A 26199-nucleotide genomic window follows, 5' to 3' on the forward strand; every position below is an offset into this window, starting at 1 on the left:
TAGCCAAGTATCTGAACTGGAGGGGTGTGTGGCACAGGATGAGTGAGACATGTGTCCTGGGGGTAAGCTCATGGAGTATCCCAAGGGCAGCATAAGGCCCTGGGTATGAGGTTACTCATCCTTCTACAATCCAGTGTCTATGACTTTTTCTTGGATGTTGGAGCTATGTATGCAACACAGCCTCTCCTGGCTCCTATCTTGGGAAATGCAGTTTTCTCTCCCACTCTTTTTGACAGAACAGACACCGCATATGAGTTCCTTCTACTACATCCATGAACCAATTTATATTTCTTCATTTCCCTTCCTTTCAGCTCAGTTATGGCTCCTTTGCTCCACAGAACACGGATCAAAGCCGATCCACTCCCTTCTACCGGATGGTGCCCAGCGATGACCACCAGTACACTGGGATTGTTGAGTTACTTGTCCACTTTTCATGGACATGGGTCGGATTACTTGCTGGCAATAATGACAGTGGAGAGAAGTGTATGCAGACTCTGCAACCTCTGCTTTCCAGGAAGCATATTTGCTCGGCCTTCTTAGAGAGAACTCCCCAAACTAGTTATGAATATAATAACATTCATTTACTGTATCACCAAGTGAATCAAGTGGTTGTGAAGAGCAAAGCCAGTGCTGTTATTTTCTGCGGGAATTCTGCATCCATACTTGCCTTACAACCAATGTTAGCACAATGCGAAAGGGAAAATGTGGCTGGGACACCTATGAGGAAAGTGTGGATTCTGACTGCTCAGCTTGATTTCATAGGAACCACTTATCCAACAAGATGGGATATGCAAGTCTTCCAAGGTTCCATCTCCTTTACAGTTCATTCAAACGATTCAGTGCAAAGATTCAGAGACTTTCTTCAGCTCCTAAACCCCTTTGAGGAAAATGGAGATGACTTTCTCAAGCAGTTCTGGACCCTGGTTTTTCGCTGTTCATTTCCAAACTCCAACACAGAGGAGAAGCGCAGTGGAAGCTGCACCGGAGAGGAGAAGCTGGAGGATCTCCCTTCATCTGATTTTGAGATGAGCATGACTGGCCACAGTTATAGTGTCTATAATGCTGTCTATGCCATGGCACATGCTTTACATAACACATTCTTGCACAGGTCCAAACAGAGGGCAGCGATGGTAGGAGAGATGCAGGAGCTTCCGAAGCTGCAATCTTGGCAGGTACTGGTTACCATTTGACATGGGTGGGATCATGATGTCCAGTCAGGCTGCTTCAACCTCGGCCCTCCAGATGTGTGATTTCCAGGGGTATTTGCAACAGTGCCCTGAAAATTAGTATAGATAACCATACAGCATTTCTCTCATTCAACTTCAGTCTCTTCTATTATTAATTCCTTCCTTCTCTGCAATAAACGCTCAGTGTGGCTCTTTTGCATTTTCCCTATAGAGAATTTGAGAAATAAATTTGATGGTTTTTCCAAGACACAATATATTGGAAGTTACTGTCTAAGTCAGGCTTCCTCAACCTTGGCCCTCCAGTTGTTTTTGGCCTAGAACTCCCATGATCCCTAGCTAGCAGGACCAGTGGTCAGGGATGATGGGAACTGTAGTCTCAAAATATCTGGAGGGCCAAGGTTGTGGGCGAGATCCCATCTCTCCTCATTGCCCATGGTGTCTGCCAGAACTGCAAAGCCATTGCAGACAGGGATTTGAAAAGGGAAGATATCATTTGCCAGGAAATAGACCTCATTCTCTGATCGTTTATGTAGGAATTAAACACTAGTTCCTATTTACAGAGTTATGTGGAAGAGAGCTTGGGTTGTTTGACCCTTTAAGTAGTTCCCTTTCCCCTCCTATAAAAACTATGCAATGGACTCTCTTTTACATTTTAAACAGAGAATAAGCTTTATTCAGTGTACTTGCACGGCTTAGATTAAATATACCAAACAGGCAGGTGTTCCTTATGTTACCAATACATCTGACATAGATTTGAACCTAAGACAAAAACTGCTACAGACTAACTCTGAGACAGGAAGCAGCATAACAGAACATAACTGCTGCTCTGTTAAGACTGTTCATAACTGCCATAATTGTACCAACTGAAATAAGTGCCTCCCGCAAAGGACATCACAGAGTTCTCTAGCCCTTGTGAGCATTAAGCCTTTCCTTAGCATTTTGGATGCTTTCATCTCACAGTTTAGGGGCTGGGGGAGTGAGGTCCTCCATTGCTCTTTCCCTTTTACAAGCTCTCATCCCCTTACGCTGCTATTGGGGGGCCTATAAGACACTTATTGGTTAGTTGGAAAAGTCCTACCAAGCCAGCAATTCCGGTGGCTTCTCCAATTGCTCTGTGGTTCTTCCGACCAGGGAGAGGGGAGGAAGGGGAGAGTTGTAGCCACCAGTGTTTCTTGTAGTGAAGTGGGCAACAATGAATTCAGTGCCTTTGATGATGAATTTGTTGTGCAAGATGGTCCAGAGTGGAATGGCAAGATGTTATTGAGACTTTTTGGGGCTACTGCATCTGCAATCAAAAGCTTCCACCCTGTGGCTTCAGCCCTTGTAATTGTTTCTTTTTTTTATAAGATATTTATTAAAGTTTTCAAAATGTTACAAAAGTGAAAACACAAAAAACATACAAAGAATAAAAATTGTTAACAGAGTAAAAAGAAAAAGAAAAACGCAAACCCTCCCACCGTGTAAAAAAAGAGAAAAGAATGAGAAAAAAGGAAAAAAGAAAATTCCAAAATAAGAAAACAAAAAAAGACAAAAATGCAAAAATCCCTAGCCTTTAAAAACATTTAAAAACAAATTCATTATTTCCAGACCCTTAACTGTCATAGCCTTCTTTCTTGGACCTCCTCCTCCTCCCTTCCTTTGTATCCTAGTTATTAATTATCCCAGCAAATCCTTTATCATTACATTACCCTAGACTATTATGATCTTATCTTTCTATAATAGAATAAACCTTAAAATTTAAAATTTAAATCTTAACCTTACCAGCTTCTTATAATCATAATATTCTTTCATAATTCTTTAAGCATCTTTGCTAAAGCCAGGTAATTTCTTCCAACATTTTTCTATCATTCATCAACTTTACAAAACATTCTAGTAATGAAAAAAAAAAAGAAAAAAAAAGAGAGGTACAAACCAATCCAATTTTTATCCAACGTCCCTTCCTCCTAGTTCCGGGTTTTGTCAGTCCTTATTCCCCTCAATCAAGCCCATTAACCTGGTGACCTTATGTCCGAGGCCCTGAAGTCACTTCCATGGCCCTTCCTCAGCTCTTCTTCATATTTATAGCTGTAATTTCCCTTATCTCCTGCTCGTGGTAACTCCAGCTTGACAATGTTTTTAACCCTTCTCGACAGATCAGACCCTTTCCCGTATTCGTCGCTGCATTCCATGTAGACTTTAAAAGCATGTTTCAAAGGCCCTCCAAAGTTGAGAGCCCCCGTAGTCCCAAACATTTTGCAGCCCTTATTTAAAAAGTCCAGACATCCCAACATAGGGGTGTCAATCCAGCCCCCCATTTCCACACCACACCAGACTTTTCCTTTCCAGATTTGGCTTTTTCCAAATTCATTTGTCCAATCCAAAAGATCATATTCCTGTTGGGTCTGTTCTGTCAAAACACACTCCTGATTTAATGTCACAACCTCCTGTTCTGTCAAGACACACTCCTGGTTTGAATCCTGAGTGGGCTCCACATATTTTCCCACTGTCTGGTCCACTACCTGTTGAAGATTTCTAGTCGAAGTCACCATCCAGTTCACCTTTTCATGTAATTATTCCAGTAGAGCATTTGTTTTGTAAAAAGCACACAACAAGACTTCTGAATGCATTGTCCTGCAAGGTCACACACTTGTTCCCACGGTTATTCTGTAACAGCTGTCAGTTCGCTGGAGTTAGTTACAATTTCCCAAACTTCCCCTAGGGGGAAGACTTATGGTTATTTCTTGCTACAAAATTCCTTTTTTGAAATACTTTGTCTGTATATATTCCTTTAAAGTGCGAAAGGGAGCAATGGAATCGCAAAATTTCTCTTCTTTTAACAATCTGTCAAAAAACAGTTGTCTTTGGTCAATGAGCTTCCACGTCAGTCCTAACACCCCACTCCAGGATCAGGATGGAGGAAAGTTACTTCCCTTTAAAGTCACTTGAAACAGTCCAAAGAAAAAGATTCACAATTTAAAATGTTGAAATCCAATCTTTTAAAGACGATTTTCTAAGCTCTAGATTAAATTGCCTTTGCTTTATTCTATTCACAAAAGAACGGAAGGGTGACTTCCTGTTTAGCCCTTTCCGTTCCATGCCAAATTCAAGTTGAATTTTTAAAGTCCGGTTCTGTCCTACTCACAAATCTTTGTTTAATATCCAATTGTTCAAATTCCGGGTACTCACAGATGCTTATTTTAAAGTCTAAATTGTCCCAGGAAAAAGGCAGCGCTCTCCGGCAACGGCTATGCGGCTTCGCTCCACGGAAATAGCGATTAACTCACAGCACCGCGCCGCTTCCCCCTCCTCACTTCGGAGCCCGTTGGTGGGTTCCTTAGCGGATTGGGGGGCGCTAGAGGTGCCCGCCGAGTCCCACGATCACAGGCTTCATCCGCCTGTGATTTTAAAAGGGTCCCCGCTTCGCCGTAGCGGAGAAGACTCTGTTTACCGTGGAGCCAGTCCCTCCAGTTCAGAGGGAGTCTGCCATTGCCGGTGGCGCCACCCCGGAAGTCCCCTTTGGAATGGCAAGATGTTATTGAGACTTTTTGGGGCTACTGCATCTGTAATCAAAAGCTTCCACCCTGTGGCTTCAGCCCTTGTAATTGTTTCTTGTTCAGCAGGGAACTATGTGCTTTAGCTTATTTAAAAGGTGTATAAACCACCCTTCAAAAGATTTAAAGCTCTAGTCTGAGCTTTAAAATCCCTGTCATTCACAGGCAGACTCTGCCCCAAACTGAGTTCAGTAAGGAGTGATATTAGGGCTTTAATTCAGTGCTCCTTTGTTTTCCTTTCAATGCAGCTTTACCCCTTTCTTAGGAGTGTTTCATTTAACAACAGTGCTGGAGAAAAAGTATCTTTTGGTGAAAACAGGGAATTAGAAACGGGATTTGATATTACGAACTTGGTCATTTTCCCAAATAACTCCTATGTGAGAATCAAGGTTGGGAGGATAGATCTGGAGGCTCCCCCAGGAAAGCAATTTTCCATTCATGAGGACAAAATGGTGTGGCATAAAAGTTTTCTCCAGGTGAGGAATGACAGCAATGTCCATGAGATGTGTGTAAACAAAATATTATTGCATTGCAGATCATGAGTCGAGAGTGTTCCTATCAAAGTGTAGTACATATCTTGAAGCACATGTGGAACATGGAATCCTTATTTTGCTTTTTTATTTTTTTAGGACCTGTTACCCAGTATGTTTTATAAGTCTTCATACTACACCCCTGATTCCTCCTTGTCTTTGGCAGGAAGATATGAAGGGAGCTTCTAAAAGGAGTCAGCTGAAGCCTCTTTTCAGTTGGGAAATGTGATAATAACACAATGTTCCAAATCCCAGAGAGGCTTCTAAGCATGTTCAGATATGTGTGTTAGACTGCTCCTTACACCCCCTTACTCAGCACAGGAAGATCAGAGGGGGAACAAGTACACCAAGGAGGTCTCTGGACATTGGGTGCAGGGCTGGTGAATATTCACCCACTCCTCAATTTGAGCCCCTGTGCATTTTCTGTAGTGCCTGAAGGAGGCTCAAAAGAAAGCCATTTTAAGCACCTCTCCACCCCCCAGTTGTGGATAGTGGTATTTTTCACCCTGAGTTGGTTCTAAGGAGGTCATTCGCACCTCTTAGTCAATACTAAAATCCCACTGCGCATACAATACTGAGAATGCTTGGAATGACATGCGTTCCTAATTGTAGCTGAGATAATGGGAGCCAAAGAGCCTGCTAAATTGTTCCCATGCTTATTCCAATGGACAGGTTCCACCCCATTCTGTGTGTAGCCCAAGTTGCCCTCCTGGATCCAGAAAGAAAAAGAAGGAGGGGGAGAAATTCTGCTGCTATGATTGTGCTCCATGTCCCGAAGGAAGGATTGCTTCCCAGAAGGGTAAGAGACACAACTCTTCCCCCTTCCTCCCCTCACATACAGTGGCCAGGCCATCCCGATCCAAATATGTCCACAGTTGACATACCAGATGAAGATGGTAAGAGGTTCCAGTAGCTACACATGCTAGTTGGCTTGGGGTTCAAACACATTACACTGTATCTGGTTTGTTGGGAAATATCTAAGATATTTCCGATTTCATCCTAAGAGGTCCATATTGGAGGAATTTGTAGTTGCTCTTTAAGACATGATGAGTCTGCATCTAATCTTTTCTTTTTTACCTCAGACATGAATGACTGTATTAGATGCTCAGAAGATCACTATCCAAACAAGGACCAAACACAATGCATTCCAAAGACAATCAGCTTCCTGACTTTTGGAGAACCACTCGGGATGTCCATAGCATTTCTCTCTCTCCTTTTCTTTCTGCTCACACTTTTGGTCCTAGTAATCTTTGCTAAGCATCAAGACACACCCCTCGTCAGGGCCAACAATCGAGATCTGACCTACACTCTCCTCATGTCTCTCCTCCTTTGCTTTCTCTGCCCCTTCATCTTCCTCAGCCAACCAGAACGAGTGAGCTGCCTGCTCCGACAAATGACTTTTGGTGTCGTTTTCACTGTGACAGTTTCTTGTGTGTTGGCTAAAACCGTCACCGTTGTTTTGGCCTTTGTGGCCACCAAACCAGGTTCCAGAATGAGGAAATGTGTAGGGAAAAGAGTGGCAAGTGCCTTTGTGTTGACTTGTACTATTATCCAAGCTGGTATTTGCAGTGTGTGGCTGGGAACCTCTCCCCCATTTCCCCATTTTGACAAGCATTATGTGACGGGAGAAATCATTCTAGGCTGCAACGAAGGGTCATTCACCCTGTTTTACTGTGTCCTGGGCTACATGGGCTTGTTGGCCATTGTCAGCTTTGTTGTGGCCTTTTTTGCCAGGAAATTGCCTGAGAGCTTCAATGAGGCCAAATTCATCACCTTCAGCATGTTGTTGTTTTGTAGTGTTTGGATCTCCTTTGTTCCAGTCTACCTGAGCATCAAGGGGAAATACATGGTGGCTGTGGAGATCTTCTCCATCTTGGCCTCCAGTGCTGGGATACTGGGCTCCATCTTTGCCCCCAAATGCTACATTATTATGCTGAGGCCTGACCTAAACATCAGAGAGCAATTAATGAGAATCTGAATTAGAGATTATTATTTTTTTAGAGGCAGGGAATTTAAAACCAACCAAGCAACCCAGCAACAAACCAACTGACAAACCAACCCATTTTCTTCCCTTTCTTGATGGTTCCCCAGGGTTTGTTGTGTCGTGGTTGATACTTCACAAATGGTACCGGAACATTGTTGTCCTTTCACAGACCATCTCAGGCTACAGTTTTACAATTAATTGGCAATAATATCCATGGAAGTTACTGCAGTTCACTACATGTATATGGGATTGCAGTTTTAATAAAATATTCTAGTATACATTGTACACACAATATTTACTCATGACATATTTTTATTACCCAACATTTAGCAAGAGGAGATTTATTTTGAAGTGACATTCACAAATGTTTGTTCTATTTCCAAATCCTTTTCCTCAGCCATGAGGCCAGGTCACTATGACAACATAAAGACATTGTATGAGCTATATGAAAATGCTATCAATAAGATACAACACATACATACCCCTTTTGTTTTATTTAACCTATTTTACCAAATTTTAGTCATATAATATATCTAGTCATATGGTGTACGCGTGATAAGAAATCAAAGGACTTGAGATCAACATGGTTTGATCCACCGTGTGTCAGTGGCGTAGCGTGGGGGGTGCAGGGGGGGCCGGCTGCACCGGGCGCAACATCTGGGGGTTAGGGTTAGGGGGCGCAAATCCACGGGTTAGGGGGCGCAAATCCACGGGTTAGGGGGCGCAAATTACTTGCCTTGCCCCGGGTGCTGACAACCCATGCTACGCCACTGCCGTGTGTTCAGAATATTTTTAATCACCATGGAATTTCCTTTTCCAAATACACAGAGGTATTTGTTAAATCACAACAATATATGCTGCATTCATGTTCCTAGTCTGCACTGATGCATGGGCATAGCCAGGATTTTTTTTGGGGGGGGCAGGACTTTTGTTAGGAGGGCAGAACCGACATGATTGGTCAGTTCGTTAAGTATTTCTGTTGTTTTCCTTGATCTCTTGGGTATACCCATGCACTGATGCTGCATAATGTTCTCTCTCTCTCTCTCTCTCTCTCTCTCCTTTCTGATTTTACTTCTGTAAATTCCCCCCATTTTCTTATAATTTTAATTTTTAAATAAAAGTGATATAAAAAAATAAAAACTTGTGAACATGAACGGACAGTAGTTGAATACACACTCTCTCTCTCTCTCTCTCTCTCTCTCTCTCTCTCTCACACACACACACACACACACACACACACACATTATGGAGTCTTTTTTCTGTTACTGTCAGTGCTCTATCCTGTTTTGAGCCTTGTAAATGGTGACTATTCCTCCTTCTGTGGTGCAGCGTGATTCCAGGACCAACATCTTAGCAATCACACCTTTTTGGGAGACACATCTAAACTTCTATGTAGATGAATGTTAACAATCTATATATTAGCAGTCAATAGGGCTGGGGAGAAATTCTATTCACAATCTATCGTATTGGCATTGCCCAAACAATGTGGGGACTGAAACAGAGCGATCCTTCAAAAATCACACTTATCTAAATCTGCAATTCCATTCCCCAACCACGCCATGTTTACAAAAATGTGTAGATTAGGGGTAAACGTGCATAAAAATGACTGCAAGTGAAAATAACACATTAAAGCCATAATATTATGAGAAATAGGGAGGCGGGTGGCGCTGTGGGTTAAACCATAGAGCCTAGGACTTCCGATCAGAAGGTCAGCAGTTTGAATCCCCGCCATGGGGTGAGCTCCTGTTGCTCAGTCCCAGCTCCTGCCAACCTAGCAGTTTGAAAGCATGTCAAAGTGCAAGTAGATAAATAGATACCGCTCCGACGGGAAGGTAAACGGCGTTTCCATGCGCTGCTCTGGTTCGCCAGAAGCCGCTTAGTCATGCTGGCCACATGACCCGGAAGCTGTACCCCGGCTCCCTCAGCCAATAAAGCGAGATGAGCGCCGCAACCCCAGAGTCGGTCACGACTGGACCTAATGGTCAGGGGTCCCTTTACCTTTACCTATTATGAGTAATTGTTTGAAAAACTGTGTATATTAGTCAAAACTGCATACAATAATGTGCTTATTGTGGGAATTAGACTCTAGTTTCCATTTGCAGAGTTTATGTAAGACGTGCCTGAGTCATTTGACCCTTTAATTACCGTACTTTTCCGTGTATAAGATGAGAGTTTTTAACTCAAAAATAAGGTTAAAAATCAGGGGACATCTTATACACTGACAGTGCATATACAGGACGGGTGATTGGTTGCAGCTGTGAGCAGGAGTTTGTCAGTGGTGATTGGGTGGGTGATTGGTGGCTGGTGCAAGGGCTGCTTAGGATTGGCTGATGGTCCGGTGATTGGGTAGATGATTGGCGGTTGTGTGAAGGGCTGTGGAGGATTGGCTGCCGCTGTGGCAATTGTGTGTGTGTTCGGCTGCCACTGGCTGCGAGTGGGCAGACGCTTGTTTTATTCTGCATTGTGTGCGATTGGCAGCATGGGGTGAGTGATTTTCGGGGCATTCCCCTCCAAAAAACAGCTCAACAACTCTGGGCCATCTCCCTCCATTTTCTTAATTTGGGGTCCCCAAAATTAGGGGGTGTCTTATACACGGGTGCGTCTTATACATGGAAAAATACAGTAGTTCTCTTTTCCCAAGCCACCCTATATTAAAGTTTAAAGAACAAAAAACTTTTACTTAGTGTGCTTGCAGTTGCAGATTAAATATACAGTGCAGGTTGGTAATACTTAAATTGCTAAAACATCTTACATTGATTTGTATCCAAGACTGACTAACATTTACAGATTGATTAATATTCTGAGGCAGAAAGTAGCACAACGGTCCATACCTGCTGTTCTAACTGTTAAGGCTGTTCACTAATTTCCATAAGTGTTCCAACTGAAAATAACTGCTACAGAGTTTATGACATCACAGAGTTCTACAGCTTTTGCAGTCAACCCTTTAAATATGCATCTTGGGTGCTAACATCCCACATTTATCAGAAGTTCACACTAAAATGATGGGGGGGGGGATCATGATTTTTTTAAAAATAAAATTGGTAGATCTCTACAAAAATGTGGAGAACTGAATTTAAGATGCGAAATATGAGAAACCAAGTGAACTGAAATTGAAAGATCCTTCCATCTTTGGTAGTCTTTCAGATTTTTTATTTATTTATCTTATTTATATCGTAACTTTGAACAAGAATTTCTGCTTTAAAAGCAGACTGACTCACTGATCTTTCCTTACTCCTTGTAGTTTACTCTGTGCGTACTTTTGTGGCCCCGTGAAGTGACCAAAATGGCTTTTGATGAAACATCACAAACAAGTTTTCCTCCTTTCTTGTTGGCAATAAAGTCACCCAGTTATTATCTCATCTATAATTATTACACTGTCATGACTGTGGATAAGATCCCTATAGATCTCTAGAGAATACCAGCCAAAGTCTAAAAATGGGTATAAAAAAAAACCTTCCTGCCATTTCAAGCAAGGGAGAGGGCAGATTTATACGATCTGAGGTGAAACCAGGGCAGAGGTAGAGGCTAGATTTCCACTTTTCTCTGGCAGAGTTGAACTCTGTTGAAGAGTTCTGAAGCTAATGATCATGTTGTAGATGATCTGACATAAGTGAGATTAAGGGAGTCTGACTAGAAATTTTTTTTTTGCCTCAGTATGCTGGTGTTTATTGTGTCCATTCTCTTCCTTTTGCCTCATGTGGTGTGCAAACGCACCACTAGTTGTACTCTCAACTATCTGCTCAGGATCCCACATGAATACTACCAGCCTGGGGACCTCATCGTTGGTGCTCTTGTGTCTCACATCTTTGTTGCTCTGAACAAAGAAGACTTCCGTGGAATCTTAACTACCCATCAGCTCCCTAATCTCTTGTAAGGACTCCGTACATCAAGTAGCTATAGGATTCTGACTCATTTCCCAATCCCATCCATGGTCACTCAGAAGCAAGTCCCAGGGATTTCAGCAGGATTACTTTCAGGCAGAGGTGGGAAAGACATCTGCAAAACTAAGGCATAAGCGTGGAGCGAGGGAGATGGAGAACAAACAGGCAAAAGTGTTCAGACAAAAGGCAAATAAGGGGGCCAGGAGAAAACTGTTTAAAAGTATTCCTCGTGTGGAGAAAGTTAATCTGTCTCTGATAATATTAGAACTTGGGTCCTCCTATGTAGAATAATGGTAGATTCAGGAAGGACAAAAGAATGTTGTTCACACAACATATAGTAAAACGATGGAATTTGTTCCCATAAGATGTAGTGATGGGCAAAAAAATTGGATGGCTTTAAATGAGGATTAGACATATTAGAGGGACACGGGTGGCACTGTGGTCTAAACCACTGAGCCTCTTGAACTTGCCGATCAGAAGGTCGGCGGTTCAAGTCCCCACGATGGGGTGAGCTCCCGTTGCTCTGTCCCAGCTCCTGCCAACCTAGCAGTTTGAAAGCACACCAGTGCAAGTAGATAAATAGGTACCACTGCGGTGCTCTGGCTTCCGTCACAGTGTCCCATTGTGCCAGAAGCGGTTTAGTCATGCTGGCCACATGACCCAGAAAGCTGTCTGTGGACAAATGGCAGCTCCCTTGGCCTGAACCCCATAGTCACCTTTGACTGGAGTTAACCATCCAGGGGTCCTTTATCTTTTACCATGGACATATTTGTGGAGGATACAGCTAGCAATGTAAGAATATCCTGCTGGACCAGGCCTATGGCTCATGTAAATCCAGCATCCTGTTTTCCCAGTGGGAACCAACCGGATGCCTGTTGGAAACCGGGGAGCACACGAGTGTTTCCCCCCCTCCTGTGGTTTCCAGCAACTGCCATTCAGAAAAGCTATTAATGGCTACTATCCATTATGGCTGTTTTGCCTCTGCTTTTCAAGGCAGTATGCCTATGCCTCTGAATACCAGTTGCTGAAAACTGCAATTGGGGAGAACACTGTTGCCCCTCAGGTCTTGCAAGCAGGCTTCCTAGAGGCATCTGGCTTGCCATTGACAGGAGAGGATGCTGAAGTCAATGGGCCTTTGACCTGATTCAGCAGGACTCTTCTCAACTCCATGTTGTCTGGAAGCCCTAACCATCTTCACAGGGTTTCAGGGGGGATTGGAAAGAGAAGAGAAAATCAACCACTCTGTGCTCTTCTTTCAGCACCTCTGCAATGGTGTCCCCTTAATTTATTTTTCCCCACCCCTAAATATTTTATTAAAGTTTTCACAATAATAAAATATTAATAAACTTTTATTTATATCCCGCAGTCCCCAGCCGAAGCTGGGCTCAGAGCGGCCAACAACAGTAAACTAATACAGCATATAAAATATAGTAAAATGCTATCTTGAACAAACAGAAATCAAAAGACAAAAAGGCAAGAGAAAAGAAAAAGAAAAGATAGAGAAAGAGTAAAAAGAAGAAGAAGAGAGGAAGCAGAGAGATAAGGACCATTAAGAATAACACCATTAATAATCACAATAAAACACAAAATTCCCCAGCTCTCACCTGAAGAATCTTCCCCCTTCCTCAGCCCTACACCCTGAGGACAACTCACTGACCTTTCTTGATTTAAGAGTGAGTGAATGGGATAAAACATTGTTGATGAGGTGTGGGGTCCTTCTCTGTTTTGAATATTGAACTGCGCCTCAGAATTGTTCAGGGTGAGGAGTCTTAAAAGCTCACCTCTCCACTGAGGTGGTAAACTAACAGCCTGAGGCTAGGAGAAACTGGCACAGCCAGCCTGATAATGCTGCCGGCTTGAGAAGGTTGAGGACGACTCACTTAAGGTAGCCTACCCATTTCTCTTCGTTTCAATATTGCTTTGAACCAATGAAAAAAGCTGCCTCTGTTGAGAAAGGTTTTGCATATGTCGGTTTGTGTTTTCTGTTTTGGGACTTAACTATCAGTTAGGAGAAATGATGAGGGAGGTGTAAGGCAAAGACCAGAGAAAGCTGAGGTGAATGTGGACAGCCAAGGCCTGAATATTAAGCTGCTTAACCCCAGCGTGTTGACAATATTTTGTGTTGAAGATCAGAACGAGTGAGCCGGAGGCTATGGTCAGCTAAGATGCTGTCTAGTTCTCACCAGGAGAAGGATTAACTGGAGCAGTTTGTGGGTGAATTTGGCAGGGATGGAGGTTTAGTAAATTTGGTCTGAGATAGAAGCCTTTCAGAGGCTAACGTCAATAAGAGCATCACTTGAGTCTTTAGAAAGTGTCTTCAGAAAGTCTCCAAAAGAAATGCAAAAGAAATAAAGTTGAGTCTTTAGAAAGTCTCCAAAAGAAATGCATAATTAGTGAAGTAAAATACCAAATTGCATTATAATATGGGAAATCACTTTACAAAAATGGGTACATTAGGTAAATTGCATACAAACATGGATATTAGGAGACGTTCATATGAAAATGCTGGTGAATTTTCGTGACTTTTTTAAAAAATGCCAACTGATGTGGAAATGTGGAGAACTCAACTTTAGATTGGAAAAATTGAGAAACTGAGAGCAGCCAAAACTGAGAGATGTGCCCATTGGTATACCTGAAGTACAAAATAACATTTTAATAAATAATATTAGTTAAAATTGGTTCTCTCTCCATTGCTGGTATCAATGCCATGCCCAGGTTTGCCATGCCAAACTTCTGGGAGGCTTGAAAGAATTCTTAGGGAAATGGGAGGCAGCAGAAAAGGGTCACATTTAAGACTTCTTGTGGCTCAGAGTTCCATAGACTTTGAAATATGAAGATTAAAGAAGCACAAACATCCAAACTTGTGCTTTTGTACAATGGGACTGAAGGAGCTGTTTCCCTATGGTGGTGGCAGCGAAGGGAATATTTCCCTACAGTTTCCTAGGTTATCAATATAATTTTATGGGAAAAGGGTCTCATCCTATTCAGCAGATATTCTTGGAAGAGCAGCAGAATAGTGCGAAAATACTCTCAGAAGCATAGTGTATCCCTGATGAGGGATACACCAGAACATTCTCATTGCAGTGTTGTGTCAAAGAACTACCAGCACCTTCTGGCCTTGGTGTTTGCTGTCAAGGAGATAAATGAGAATCCCAACATCTTGCCTAATATCACATTGGGATTCCACATCTATGACAGTTACTTCAATCGAAGGATGACTTACCAGGCCACTCTAGGCCTTCCTTCCACACACATACCCAACTACAAGTGTGACACCCAGAAAAATCTGATGGCAGTGATTGGAGGGCTTGACTTTGATACCTCCCTCGACATGGCCACCATCTTGGACATCTACAAGATTCCCCAGGTAAAATACTGACTTGGGGATATCACAACTGTTTCACCATTATTATCTTTTCCTCCTCAAAAGGTTTTGTACAGCTGGGAGAAGTATTTGACTGGTGTGAAAGGATAATCCCAGAACGTGGTCCTATCTGGTTTGTTTATTCCTGAGGTTGCCTTGGTTTTGACCTGGGGTGTGTGTGCTGTGGGTGGGTCCACAATGCATTGCAAATTTGGGAGAAGTGTGAATTTCAAAGGATAGCTGTGTATCAGTTTACACATTGTTTGGGAAATGTAACCTAGTTAGATTTGCCTTTTCATATGAACTGAATAAAAAATAATAATCCCCAACCTTATGTTGAGAATTTCCATTCCACCTTAAGGAGCAGATGTGTGGAACTGTTGCATGTCACATGTCTGTTTACATTCCAGCACAGCTTGCTGGGAACTTCCGTTGTGTGTATTGCTTTTGCTTTGCTCTTTCTCTCTGAGAAGACGGAGAGAGAGACGACATGTTTCTTTGTCCTGATTTATGATTAATAAATCTGTAGTTATAGTATGCTTTCACAAGCCTCACGCCTATTCTGTGTGCGCAGTTCGATCTGCTGATAGTGTGCCCTGGCTTTGAAGCCCGGGTCGCTGATTTACGTCGGAGCAGAGGCCGATGGGTCTTTGCAGTGGGACGGCTGGAAGGAGACAGCCCAGCTGGGGCTAGCCAGCTGGCCTTACGGCCCTCGGCATGTTGACACCTTATTGCTGCCACTGCAACTCCAGATGTACATACCAGTTTCTTTTACTAGTTAAGGAACGTGCCCCTTCTTTTCCTCTTAGCTCACTTATGGCTCCTTTGCTCCAGAGGCTCCTGGTCAAAGCCAATCCACTTCCTTCTACTGGATGGTGCCCAATGAAGCCCACCAGTGCACTGGGATTATTGAGTTACTTCTCCACTTTGGTTGGACCTGGGTTGGGTTGCTTGCTGGAGATAATGAGAGTGGAGAAAGATTTGTGCAGACCCTGCAACATCTGTTTTCCCAGAAAGGTATTTGCTTGGCCTTCTCAGAGAGAACTCAGAAAACTAGACATTTTGAGGATTATTTTAACATGCACCACCACTGGATCCGACTCTATCAAGTGATTATGGAAAGTAAAGCCAAGGTTGTCATTGTCTATGGAGAAACAAAGTCCATGCTTGACTTTCGAACCATGGTAGCACTAGGTGAAATGGAAGATGTGAAAAAGACACCGGAAGGTAAAGTGTGGATTCTGACAGCACAGCTGGATTTCACAGCATTGAACTTCCAACTAATGTGGGACATGGAAGTCTTCCACGGTTCCCTCTCCTTTGCTGTTCATTCAAATGAGGTACAAGGATTCAAAAGCTTTCTTCAGCTCCAGAATCCTTTAGAGGCAAATGGAAATGGCTTTCTCAGGGAGTTCTGGGAAGAGGTATTTTTCTGTTTATTTCCAGGTTTTAATACAGAGGAGAAGGCCAGTGAAGCTTGCACTGGAGAGGAGAAGCTGGAAGATCTCCCTTCGTCTGGCTTTGAGATGAGCATGACTGGCCACAGCTACAGTCTCTATAATGCTGTCTATGCCATAGCACATGCTCTACATGCCATGTTCTTGTCCAGGACCAAATACAGGGGAGTGATGGAAGGAGGGGTGCAGGAGCTTCAGAAGCTGCAGCCTTGGCAGGTAATGCCTTTGATGAAATACAATTTGTTTGACATGAGCAGGAAAATTACACCCAGCAGTGTGTAAAACATGCTCTGGAAATCACTGTTGATTATGATCCAGCACTTTTGTCGGTCAACTCCTTTCTGATTCCCTTCATTATTCAGTGCAACAAATGCTCATTTTAGCTCTGGTGCATTTTCTTCATAGATTCCAAATCAGCTTCCAAACTAACCATTTATTCTGCAATTGCTATCCTTTGTTCACTCATTGTTTCCCTACACAATCTTTGTGTTCATGTCTGCTGCCTTCCTGTTTGTGTGTGGCGTCTCATTTTTTTTGTAGTACAATTTATTAAGACAACAACCACCACCACCACCACCACCACCACAACATAAAATGTGCCGCCCATCTGACTGGGAGGCTTGCAGCAAATTATAAAACCAAAGTAGTGCTAGAGTATTTGTTCAGGAATGTAAGCTTTTATTTGGACTTTGGGAGCTATTGTGTCTTTAACTAAAAGCTTCAACCTTCTGACTCTTGGCCTTGTAATAGTTTCCTATTCTACGGGACCATTTATTTAATCTTATTTATTAAAGATTTTCTTGGTTTACAAAAGTATGTGCAATGTTTCTCTCTGTCTTTTCAAGCAACTTTTTTTTTTACAGTTTCGTTTGTTTTTTATCAGTTTCATTTGCTGAGACATTAGGAAGAAAAGGGGGAAAGAGGTGAAGGGGGGAAAGGTGAGTGGGGGTGGGGTCGGGTGGCGATGTTTCTATTTTACTTAATATATGTGGGGTTTTGTGTCAGCGTCGTTTGTGCAGTCTCTCTGCTATTCACTTGTGTTTCTTTGGTGGTGAGAGAGGTTGGGGTTGGCCTAGGGTGCAGTTCTTTGTTTGTGGTTGGCTGTGCTGATCATTGTTTTCATGTGTGAGTGGGGTGGGTGGGTGTTTTGGATCAGGTTAGCCATATTGATTTGTATGCCGTTGGTGGATTTTTGTCATTGTCTTGTTGGGCTGTGTATGTGATAAAGGGGAGCCATACCGGGGTGAAGCGTCTTCTTCTATTTGTCCCCATGTCAGTTTCAGTTTATTGGTTAACTTTTCTAGTAAGGCTGTTTCCCATACTATTTGGTACCATTGGTCCATGCTTACTCCTGACAGGTCTCTCCAATGTCTGGTTATGATGTTTCTGGCTGTTGAAAGTAGGTGGGTTATGAGTTCTTTGTGTCAGTCAGTCAGTTTTATTGCACATAGCCAAAGGCTGCCTCAATGTACACAGAATCATTCAACAATTAAAAGAAAATACACTGGATTAATACAGAAAACTTAAAACATTTATATTATCAAGACATTACCTACTCTAAACAGAGCTATAAAAGCACCTTAATATACAGGGTAAGGCATTAAACAATAAAATTTATAGGCTAAAATCATCACATGACCATTAATATATTAAAAAAATAATGTTAATTAATACAATGTGCAATTATATTTGGAGTTTGGTGATAAAGATAGAATATAGCTTGATGCAGATAGGGTCAAATAAATTCATCTCCTTTACAGTTGGTGGCTATCTTGGCTATATAATTTGAGTTCTTTGTGGTGTAAATGGGCATTATTGTCTTGGAAGATGTTTAGGAAGGCCAATTCTGGGGTGATTTCCAATACTTGCTTAGTTATTTTACATATTTCTCATATGGCTGTTTATTTAAAAGATGTATTAAGCAGTTGCTGGATGGCCACCTGCCATGGATGCTTTGGTTGAGATCCCTGCATTGCAGGGGGTTGGGCTAGATGACCCTTGCGGTCCCTTCCAACTCTATGATTCTAATAGTAATTTGACAGAATTCTTTCTGCTTTTCTTTCAGTGCAGCTTCACCCCTTCCTAAAGAGGGTCTCGTTTAACAACAGTGCTGGAGAAACAGTTTCTTTTGGTGAGAACAGGGAAGTTGAAGCTGGATTTGATATTACCAGCATGATTACTTTTCCAAATAACTCCTTCGTGAGAGTCAAGGTTGGAAGGGTGAATCTGGAGGCTGCCCCGGGTCAGGAATTTTCCATTGATGGCGACAAAATAGTGTGGCACAGAAACTTTCCCCAGGTACAGCATAATTTCCACACCCACAATATACCGGAAAGCACTATATTATAGTATACTCTAGAACATCAGCCCAGTGTGTCCCACACAAAGTGTGGTACATCTTTGAAGCATGTGTAGAACATGGGTAGGCAAACTAAGGCCCGGGGGTCGGATCCGGCCCAATTGCCTTCTAAATCCGGCTATCGGACCGTCTGGGAATCAACGTGTTTTTACATGACTAGAATGTGTCCTTTTATTTAAATGCATCTCTGGGTTATTTGTGGGGCCCACCTGGTGTTTTTACATGAGTAGAATGTGTGCTTTTACAGTGGTACCTCGGGTTACATGCGCTTCAGGTTACAGAGGCTTCAGGTTACAGACTCCACTAACCCAGAAATAGTACCTCGGGATAAGAACTTTGCTTCAGGATGAGAACAGAAATCGTGCAGCGGCAGCGGGAGGCCCCATTAGCTAAAGTGGTACCTCAGGTTAAGAACAGTTTCAGGTTAAGAATGGACCTCCAGAACGAATTAAGTTCTTAACCCAAGGTACCACTGTATTTAAAATGCATCTTTGGGTTATTTGTGGGGCATAGGAATTCGTTCACCCCCCCAATATAGTCCGGCCCCCCACAAGGTCTAAGGGACAGTGGACTGCCCCCCTGCTGAAAAAGTTTGCTGACCCCTGGTGTAGAACTTGGAACCTATAGTTCACATTTTTGTTTTATTAGGACTCGGGGGCCTCTCACCCAGAAAGAGCAGAGCTGGAACAGGCACACTCAGCATGTATGAGGACATTGGGGGCAAGGCTAGTGAATACAAACCCTTGACCCCCACTCTCCAATTTCAGCCCTCATGCTTATAGCTCATTCACATTTCACTTTTCCCGTGTCTAAAAAGCACGGGCCCAAGACGTTTTCTGCATCTGCCATGCTTCCTAGAAATGGGTCCGAGAGGTTTTCCATTTGCTCTGCTGTTTTCCCCAGCAAAACACACTGAATTGGAGCAAGCATCAATCGGTAGAAAACTCAATTTATGTTTGCTCCAATTCAGTAATAGAGCAGGTTTTGGTGCTGATCTTTAAAGCCCTAAACGACCTCAGCCCAGTATACCTGAAAGAGCATCTCCACCCCCATCATTCTGCCCGGGCACAGAGGTCCAGCTACAAGGGCCTTCTAGCGGTTCCCTCACTGCGAGAAGTGAGGTTACAGGGAACCAGGCAGAGGGCCTTCTTGGTAGTGGCGCCTGCTCTGTGGAATGCCCTCCCATCAGATGTCAAGGAAATAAACAACTGTCTGACTTTTAGAAGACATTTGAAAGCAGCCCTGTTTAGGGAAGCTTTTAATGTTTGATCTTTTATCATGTTTTTAATATTCTGTTGGGAGCCACCCAGAGTGCCTGGAGAAGCCCAGCCAGATGGGTGGGGTATCAATCAATCAATCAATCAATCAATCAATCTATCAATCCAGGGGAAAGCAGCAGGAGAAGAGGAAGTGTGGACAAGCCCTGACTCTCTGAAAGATCTCAAAAGTGTTGGGTGGTTTTGGAGGGTAGGATAGGATATTATTTATTAATTATCCTTCCTCTTACTCACGTGTGTGAAATTAAAAAAATTTCTTCCAGTAGCACCTTGAAGACCAACTAAGTTAGTTCTTGGTATGAGCTTTCATGTGCATGCACACTTCTTCAGATACACTGAAACAGAAGTTGCCAGACCCTTCTATATAGTGAGAAGGTGGGAAGGGGTATTACTCAGAAGGGTGGTGGGAATGGGAGATTGGCAGATAGCTGAGATGAGCCTGTTGACGACTCTTAACGACTGTAATAGGTCTTACAGGAAAAGGCAAGGGGTGAGAAGGTGAGAAATGGCTTAGTCATGTATAATGAGATAAGAATCCAATGTCTTTGTTCAGACCAGGTCTCTCCATGGTTTTAAGTTTGGTAATGAGTTGCAATTCAGCAGCTTCTCTTTCCAGTCTATTTCTGAAATTCCTTTGTAGTAAAACAGCTACTTTGAGATCTTGTATAGAATGTCCTGGGAGATTGAAGTGTTCTCTTACTGGTTTCTCTGTTTTGTGATTCTTGATGTCAGATTTATGTCCGTTTATTCTTTGGCGTAAGGTTTGGCCTGTTTGTCCAATATAGAGAGCTGAAGGACACTGTTGGCATTTGATGGCATACACAATGTTAGACGATGAGCAGTTAAATAGTCCCGAGATGGTATGTGTGATGTTGTTGGGGCCAGTAATGGTGTTGTCCGGGTGTATGTGGCAGCAAAGTTGGCATCTGGGTTTATTGCAGTTGGTCTTTAAGGTGCTACTGGAAGGAATTTTTTTATTTTGACTATGGCAGACCAACACGGCTACCTATCTGTAACTGTCACCTGTGTGAGTTTAATTTCCAGTTAGCAGAGTTTGAAATTTACTATACCTTTGAAGCATAAAATGTGATAACTTCTGGGACAAAGGTTGCTTAACCTTGCTAGCAATTATTCAGGATGCTCCAGCAGACTGGATCTTCCCTTTGTTATCCCTTGGAACAAAATAAGCACAGAAGCCTGAAATGGAAGAATAAAATTATTATTTGCCTTCAGACTTGATGGAGCAGTAATCAGCAATGAAAAACAAGACAGCCAGAATCTGGAGAGCACAGAACTAGCAACCTTTCTCATCGGCTACGTGGCATAGAAAGAGACTGAGCTCTGAGCAGGAATTAGTAAGGATTATTTTCCTATCATAACTTTTCCCACCAGGGAAAGCCAGGAATATGACCCTACTGAGTGCCCTTTTCATGCATTTACAGGAAGACTGCACATGTCTTAACACTGCTTATCTAGCAATGCATGGTATTTTATTTTGGCTGTGTCACTGCTTTGCACAAAAAGATGGACATTGTAAGAATGCTAAAAAAAAAAGGTGACTAGGAATGAGTCATTTGATCCTGAGTTTTGAATGAGTACAGTGGTACCTCAGGTTACAGATGCTTCAGGTTACAGACTCCACTAACCCAGAAATAGTACCTCAGGTTAAGAAACTGAAGTGAATGGCTGTGCGAAATTGTTTCTGTGTTTCCTCCAATGGACAGGTTCCACCTTTATCTGTATGTAACCCCAGTTGTCCTCCAGGATCCCACAAGAAAAAGAAGGAAGGGGGAAAATTCTGCTGCTATGACTGTGCTCCATGTCCCCAAGACAAGATATCACCCCAGAAGGGTAAGTGACACAAGATATATACTTTTCAAATATTTGTCATATTAGATGGAGTGGAAGAAGTCAAAAGTACTTGTTATTTATTTATTTATCATTAAATATATTTATTATTTAAATAAAGGCTATAATTTTTTCCAGTGTTGAATTCAATTTTCCACATTTCTATAACAACTTGTGAATATATTTTAAAAAATATTCTCATGAATATTTGTCAGCATTTGTCAGTATAGCGCCCCTCCCACTAAACCAATTTTTGTATTCAGTTTTAAGAACTTAAGATGAGTCTGTTGAGTAAGGCCAATGGCCCATTTAGTCCAGCATGCTTCTGATAATATTTTATTCCCTTGCTAATTACGCTGTTTTAAAATTGCATTTTATGTTTGACTTCTTTTAGTAATGTTTCCTTTAAGGACTTCCGGGTTGGCGCCATCGCCGAATGGCGGACTCCCTCCGAGTTCCGGAGGGAGTCTGCTCGGCAGGGGCTGGGTCCTACCGCGCCGGCGACGCGGGGACCCTCAAAAACCACGGGCACGGAGGCCATGGACATGGGGACCCGGCTGGCACCGCTAGCGCCCTCCCGACTCGTGAAAGAGCCTTTTTAAAGGCTTCGGATCGGGTGCCGGGGAGTGGCGTGGTGCTTTGGGTCTATCGCTTCCCCTGCCGAGCGCAGCCGCATGCCATTCGACGGAGAGCACTGGCTTCTTTCATTTGAAATTCGGACTATCAACAACAACCCGTGAGTAATTGGGAAACCGGGCACAAAAGGAGAAAAAAAGAAATTTTTTTTGGATTCGGCACGAGCGGGGGCGATCTTAAAAGGAAGTCAATCCCCCCCTGACTGTAAACATTCTAAAACAAGGACTGGGTAACCAAGATCGATTCAGAAGTTTACCGCTGATAAAAATCATTAATTCCACGATGGGAAATTACAAGAATTGTGCTGGAGGAGAAGAGTGGAGGGTGAGAGGGAAAAGGCAACCCCCCCTGGGAACCGGGGCGATTCGCAAAGCCTGGCGAAGAGAGACGGAGACTTTGACAGCTGTCAAAGTAGCTGTCAAAGCTTGAGAATATAAAGAGGACTTTGTTACAAGTATTTTGTTGGCTAACTCTGTTACAAATTGACATTATTTGGACATAAATTGTCGGGAAGAAAAGAAACAACAACTTGACTTTTGGATTAGAGGATACAAAGTTACTGCAATCCCCCTAGAGGGGTTTCGGGACATTACAAGTGGTCGTATGTGGAAAATTACTCTGGGCTGAGCACAGGACTTATTCTCTGGGAAAGCGGCAAAACGGAAACAGTATTTTGTCTACAGAGGTGTTTACACTAAAAGGAGACAATAGAATTTTCTATTGAAGAAAGGAAGGGACTGGACGTAAGTTTTTGTTCCTGAATAACAAACCTCTGTAGAGATACCAGAACTCGGAAAAAGAACATTTTAGCAGCTGAACAAGATAAGAAACCTGAGAAAGTAAGGAATAAAAAGATCAAAGGACTAATTACGACACGGAAAGAACAATGGGAGCAGCAACAAAGACTAAGGAAACTAAAGGCCTCTATTTGACTGGATTTTTGAAGTTAAACATCATTAAAATAAACAAATTAAAAGAAAACCGCCAAGGCGAAACGGGGAAAAATCTGGCTATGGACTTGAGATCTCCAGGCTGATAACATATAGACTGATGGACATGGGGAATTCAAACCGGGGAAGGGAGGGGGAGTTTTGGAATCCAAAGGCTATGTAACCAACTTTTTGATTTCTTATATCTTTTGTCTTCTATTTGTTCATATAACTTTGGTATTTTAATTTAACATGTTTTTTTAAAAAAGGGGGAGCTCGTGGAAGGAAATTGGGACAGATCTTGGGGGAAAAATCTTTTTATTCTTTCTGTTAAAGATGAGGGGTGATGGTAAGATTGTATAAACTTTGGCTAATGGGTTAAACATATTGGTTTTAAATTGGGAATGAGAGCTTGTGGAACCAACTTAAGGAAAGGGGAATACAGTCGGGAGGGGAAGGAGGGAGTCCCAGAAAGAAGGTTATGAAAGTAAGGATTTAAGCTTTTCTCTCTTTCTTTCTTTCTCTATCTTTTCTATCTTTCTTACTCTGTTATTATTGGAAAATTTTAATAAATATGATTTTTTTAAAAAAGTAATGTTTCCTTTAAGACAGTATTTTTGTTAACTTTGCTGTGTTAAATGTGCATTCTGTAGTTGACCTCCTTTGTAATATTTTATTTAGACATCTTAAGATGATATTTTCGTTTCCTGTTAATTATATTGCTTTGAATATATACTTTATATTGAACTTCTGTAATGTTTTCTTCTGGATTGTTTTACCTGATGTTTTCAAGGAGATTGCAAGCCACTTAGACCCCCCCCTTAAAATATAAAGTGGTATAGAAATTTGATGATGGTGGTGATGGTGATGATGATGATAACATGCTGTCCACAAAGTGGCCAACTAGATGCCTGTGGCAACCCCACAAGTTGGCCATGAGCACAACATTGCTCTGCCAACCTCTGATTTCCAGCAAATGGTATTTAGAGGCATGCCTCTGACAGTGGAATTAGTGGCTAGTAGCCTTGTCCATGAGTTTGTCTAATATACTTTTAAAGCTGTTCAAGTTGCTGGCCATCATTGCTTCCTGTAACAACAAGTTCCACTAAGCACTCCATGAGTAAGTACTTTATTTTATCCTTGAATCTTTCAACATTTGCTTCTTCCAACAATAGCTTTTGGATGTCCACAAATTTCTCCATGCCATGCATGGTTTTCCAAACTTTTACTATGTAACCTTTTTCTAGCCTTTTCTCTAAAAAGTCTCAAACACTGCAAACATTTGACTAATATACAGTGGTACCTCGGGTTAAGTACTTAGTTCGTTCCGGAGGTCCGTTGTTAACCTGAAACTGTTCTTAACCTGAAGCACCACTTTAGCTAATGGGACCTCCTGCTGCCGCCGTGCCACTGCCGCATAATTTCTGTTCTCATCCTGAAGCAAAGTTCTTAACTCGAGGTACTATTTCTGGGTTAGTGGAGTCTGTAACCTGAAGTGTATGTAACCTGAAGCGTATGCAACCCGAGATACCACTCTACACATTTTTGCAAGCAGCATTCCCTTCTATAATGCATTTTGTATATCATTTTAACTAACATTTGCCTGTGTATTGCACATATTTCCAATAATATATGCACCTTTGTATACATTGTTTTGTTGAAGAACTTCATCACAAAAAGTGTGAATTCTGAAGGGTAACTGTTTTGGTTCAAGTGTTCATATAACAAGCACAAATTAGGTCAAACAAAACCAAATCCCCTCTCCCCCTGCTCTACAGAAACACAGCCCCCAGATGCATACCGACAAAGGTACATGGTCCTTGAAGTAAAAAAATAATAATGCATCAATGGTTTGACTTAGTCTAAGACAATGTCCTTTGTTCCTGATCTGGACAATCAATACTAGGAAGATTGAAGATGTATTTGTTGCTGCCACCCCTGTCCATGTGATGTAAGCCTACAAGGTATGGGTCTTGCCCACCTACACCACACAACGTGATTTATGGGAGTAAGCAAGCCAGCATAATCTTTTTCTAATACCCCAACATACGTTGCTGAGGTGGGGTTCACATGCATCAGATTGTATCTGGTCTACCTGAGATACTTCCAATTTAATCCTAAGCGTTCCATAATGACAGCATTAGAAGTTGCTCTCCGATGAATAACAAATCTGAATGTTTTATTTTCTCTGCAGACATGAATGACTGTGTCAAGTGCCCAGATGATTGTTATCCAAACAAGGACCAATCACAATGCATTCCAAAGACAATAAGCTTCTTGTCTCTTAAAGAGCCTCTGGGGTTGAGCTTGGCAGTTTTTGTTCTTTTCTTGTCTCTGCTAACAATATTGGTCATAGCTATTTTTATTAAGCACCAGGACACACCCATTGTCAGAGCAAACAATCGGGACCTCACCTACAGTCTCCTCACTTTTCTCCTGCTTTGCTTTCTCTGCCCATTGATCTTCCTCAGCCCTCCAGAAAGAGTGAGCTGCCTGCTCCGACAAATGGCTTTTGGCCTTGTTTTTACAGTGGTCATTTCTTGTGTGCTGGCCAAGACCATCACGGTAGTCCTTGCCTTTGTAGCCACCAAACCAGGATCCAGAATGAAGAAATGGGTGGGGAAAAGACTGGCAAGCTCCATTGTGTTTTCTTGTTCCCTTATTCAGGTTGGTATTTGCAGTGTGTGGTTAGGAGCTTCCCCCCCATTTCCAGATACTGACATGCACTCTGTGATGGGAGAAACAATACTAGAATGTAACGAAGGGTCAGTTGTCATGTTTTACTGTGCCCTGGGCTACATGAGCTTTCTGGCCATTGTCAGCTTTGTTGTGGCCTTTTTTGCCAGGAAACTGCCTGAGAGCTTCAATGAGGCCAAATTCATCACCTTCAGCATGTTCTTGTTTTGTAGTGTTTGGATCTCCTTTGTTCCAGTGTACCTGAGCACTAAGGGGAAATACATGGTAGCTGTGGAGATCTTCTCCATCTTGGCCTCCGGAGCTGGTTTACTGGGTTCCATCTTTGGCCGCAAATGCTACATTATTTTGTTGAGGCCCAATTTGAACAACAAAAAGCAGTTAATAAAGAGGAAACTGTAATATATTCTAGTGTGCCTGTGTTTTCTTTCATACCACACTATAGTTAATATAGTATTTATTTCTCTGCTGTCTGTTATCATATAGTTATTTTGTATTATTTGGTTGTAATTGTTTTGTGTCC

General features: G+C 42.3%; 2 protein-coding genes across 6 annotated transcripts in view; both read left to right on the forward strand.

Moving 5' to 3' along the window:
* The window catches only part of LOC308571018 (vomeronasal type-2 receptor 26-like), a gene marked incomplete at its 5' end in the record, with an annotated part of 46734 nt that extends 38904 nt beyond the window's left edge, over positions 1–7830 (forward strand). For 2 of the 3 annotated variants that reach the window (XM_081166247.1, XM_081166246.1), the window contains 4 exons: positions 312–1172; positions 4966–5193; positions 5920–6046; positions 6330–7830. In XM_081166247.1, coding sequence (XP_081022373.1) covers positions 312–1172; positions 4966–5193; positions 5920–6046; positions 6330–7225 — 2112 coding nt within the window. In that variant the 3' untranslated portion in view covers positions 7226–7830. The remainder of the gene's footprint in view (positions 1–311; positions 1173–4965; positions 5194–5919; positions 6047–6329) is intronic. The other variant, XM_081166248.1, reaches the window with a different exon arrangement.
* A 180-nt stretch (positions 7831–8010) lies between these two features.
* LOC308571014 (vomeronasal type-2 receptor 26-like) lies at positions 8011–26082 on the forward strand. Of its 3 annotated transcripts, XM_081166238.1 has the most exons (7): positions 8011–9715; positions 10952–11101; positions 14197–14479; positions 15286–16149; positions 18004–18231; positions 21294–21420; positions 25177–26082. In XM_081166238.1, exons 1-7 carry the CDS (start codon positions 9582–9584, stop codon positions 26076–26078), a joined length of 2688 nt encoding a protein of 895 aa, XP_081022364.1. In that variant the 5' UTR covers positions 8011–9581; the 3' UTR covers positions 26079–26082. The 3 variants fall into 3 exon arrangements, with proteins under 3 accessions (XP_081022364.1, XP_081022365.1, XP_081022366.1); XM_081166239.1 differs by lacking the exon at positions 10952–11101; XM_081166240.1 differs by lacking the exons at positions 8011–9715; positions 10952–11101 and adding an exon at positions 10259–10363.
* Positions 26083–26199: the final 117 nt, after the last annotated feature.

This window comes from Podarcis bocagei, assembly GCF_964188305.1.
Source record: "Podarcis bocagei genome assembly, chromosome: 13".
Classification (NCBI taxonomy): Eukaryota; Metazoa; Chordata; class Lepidosauria; order Squamata; family Lacertidae; genus Podarcis; species Podarcis bocagei.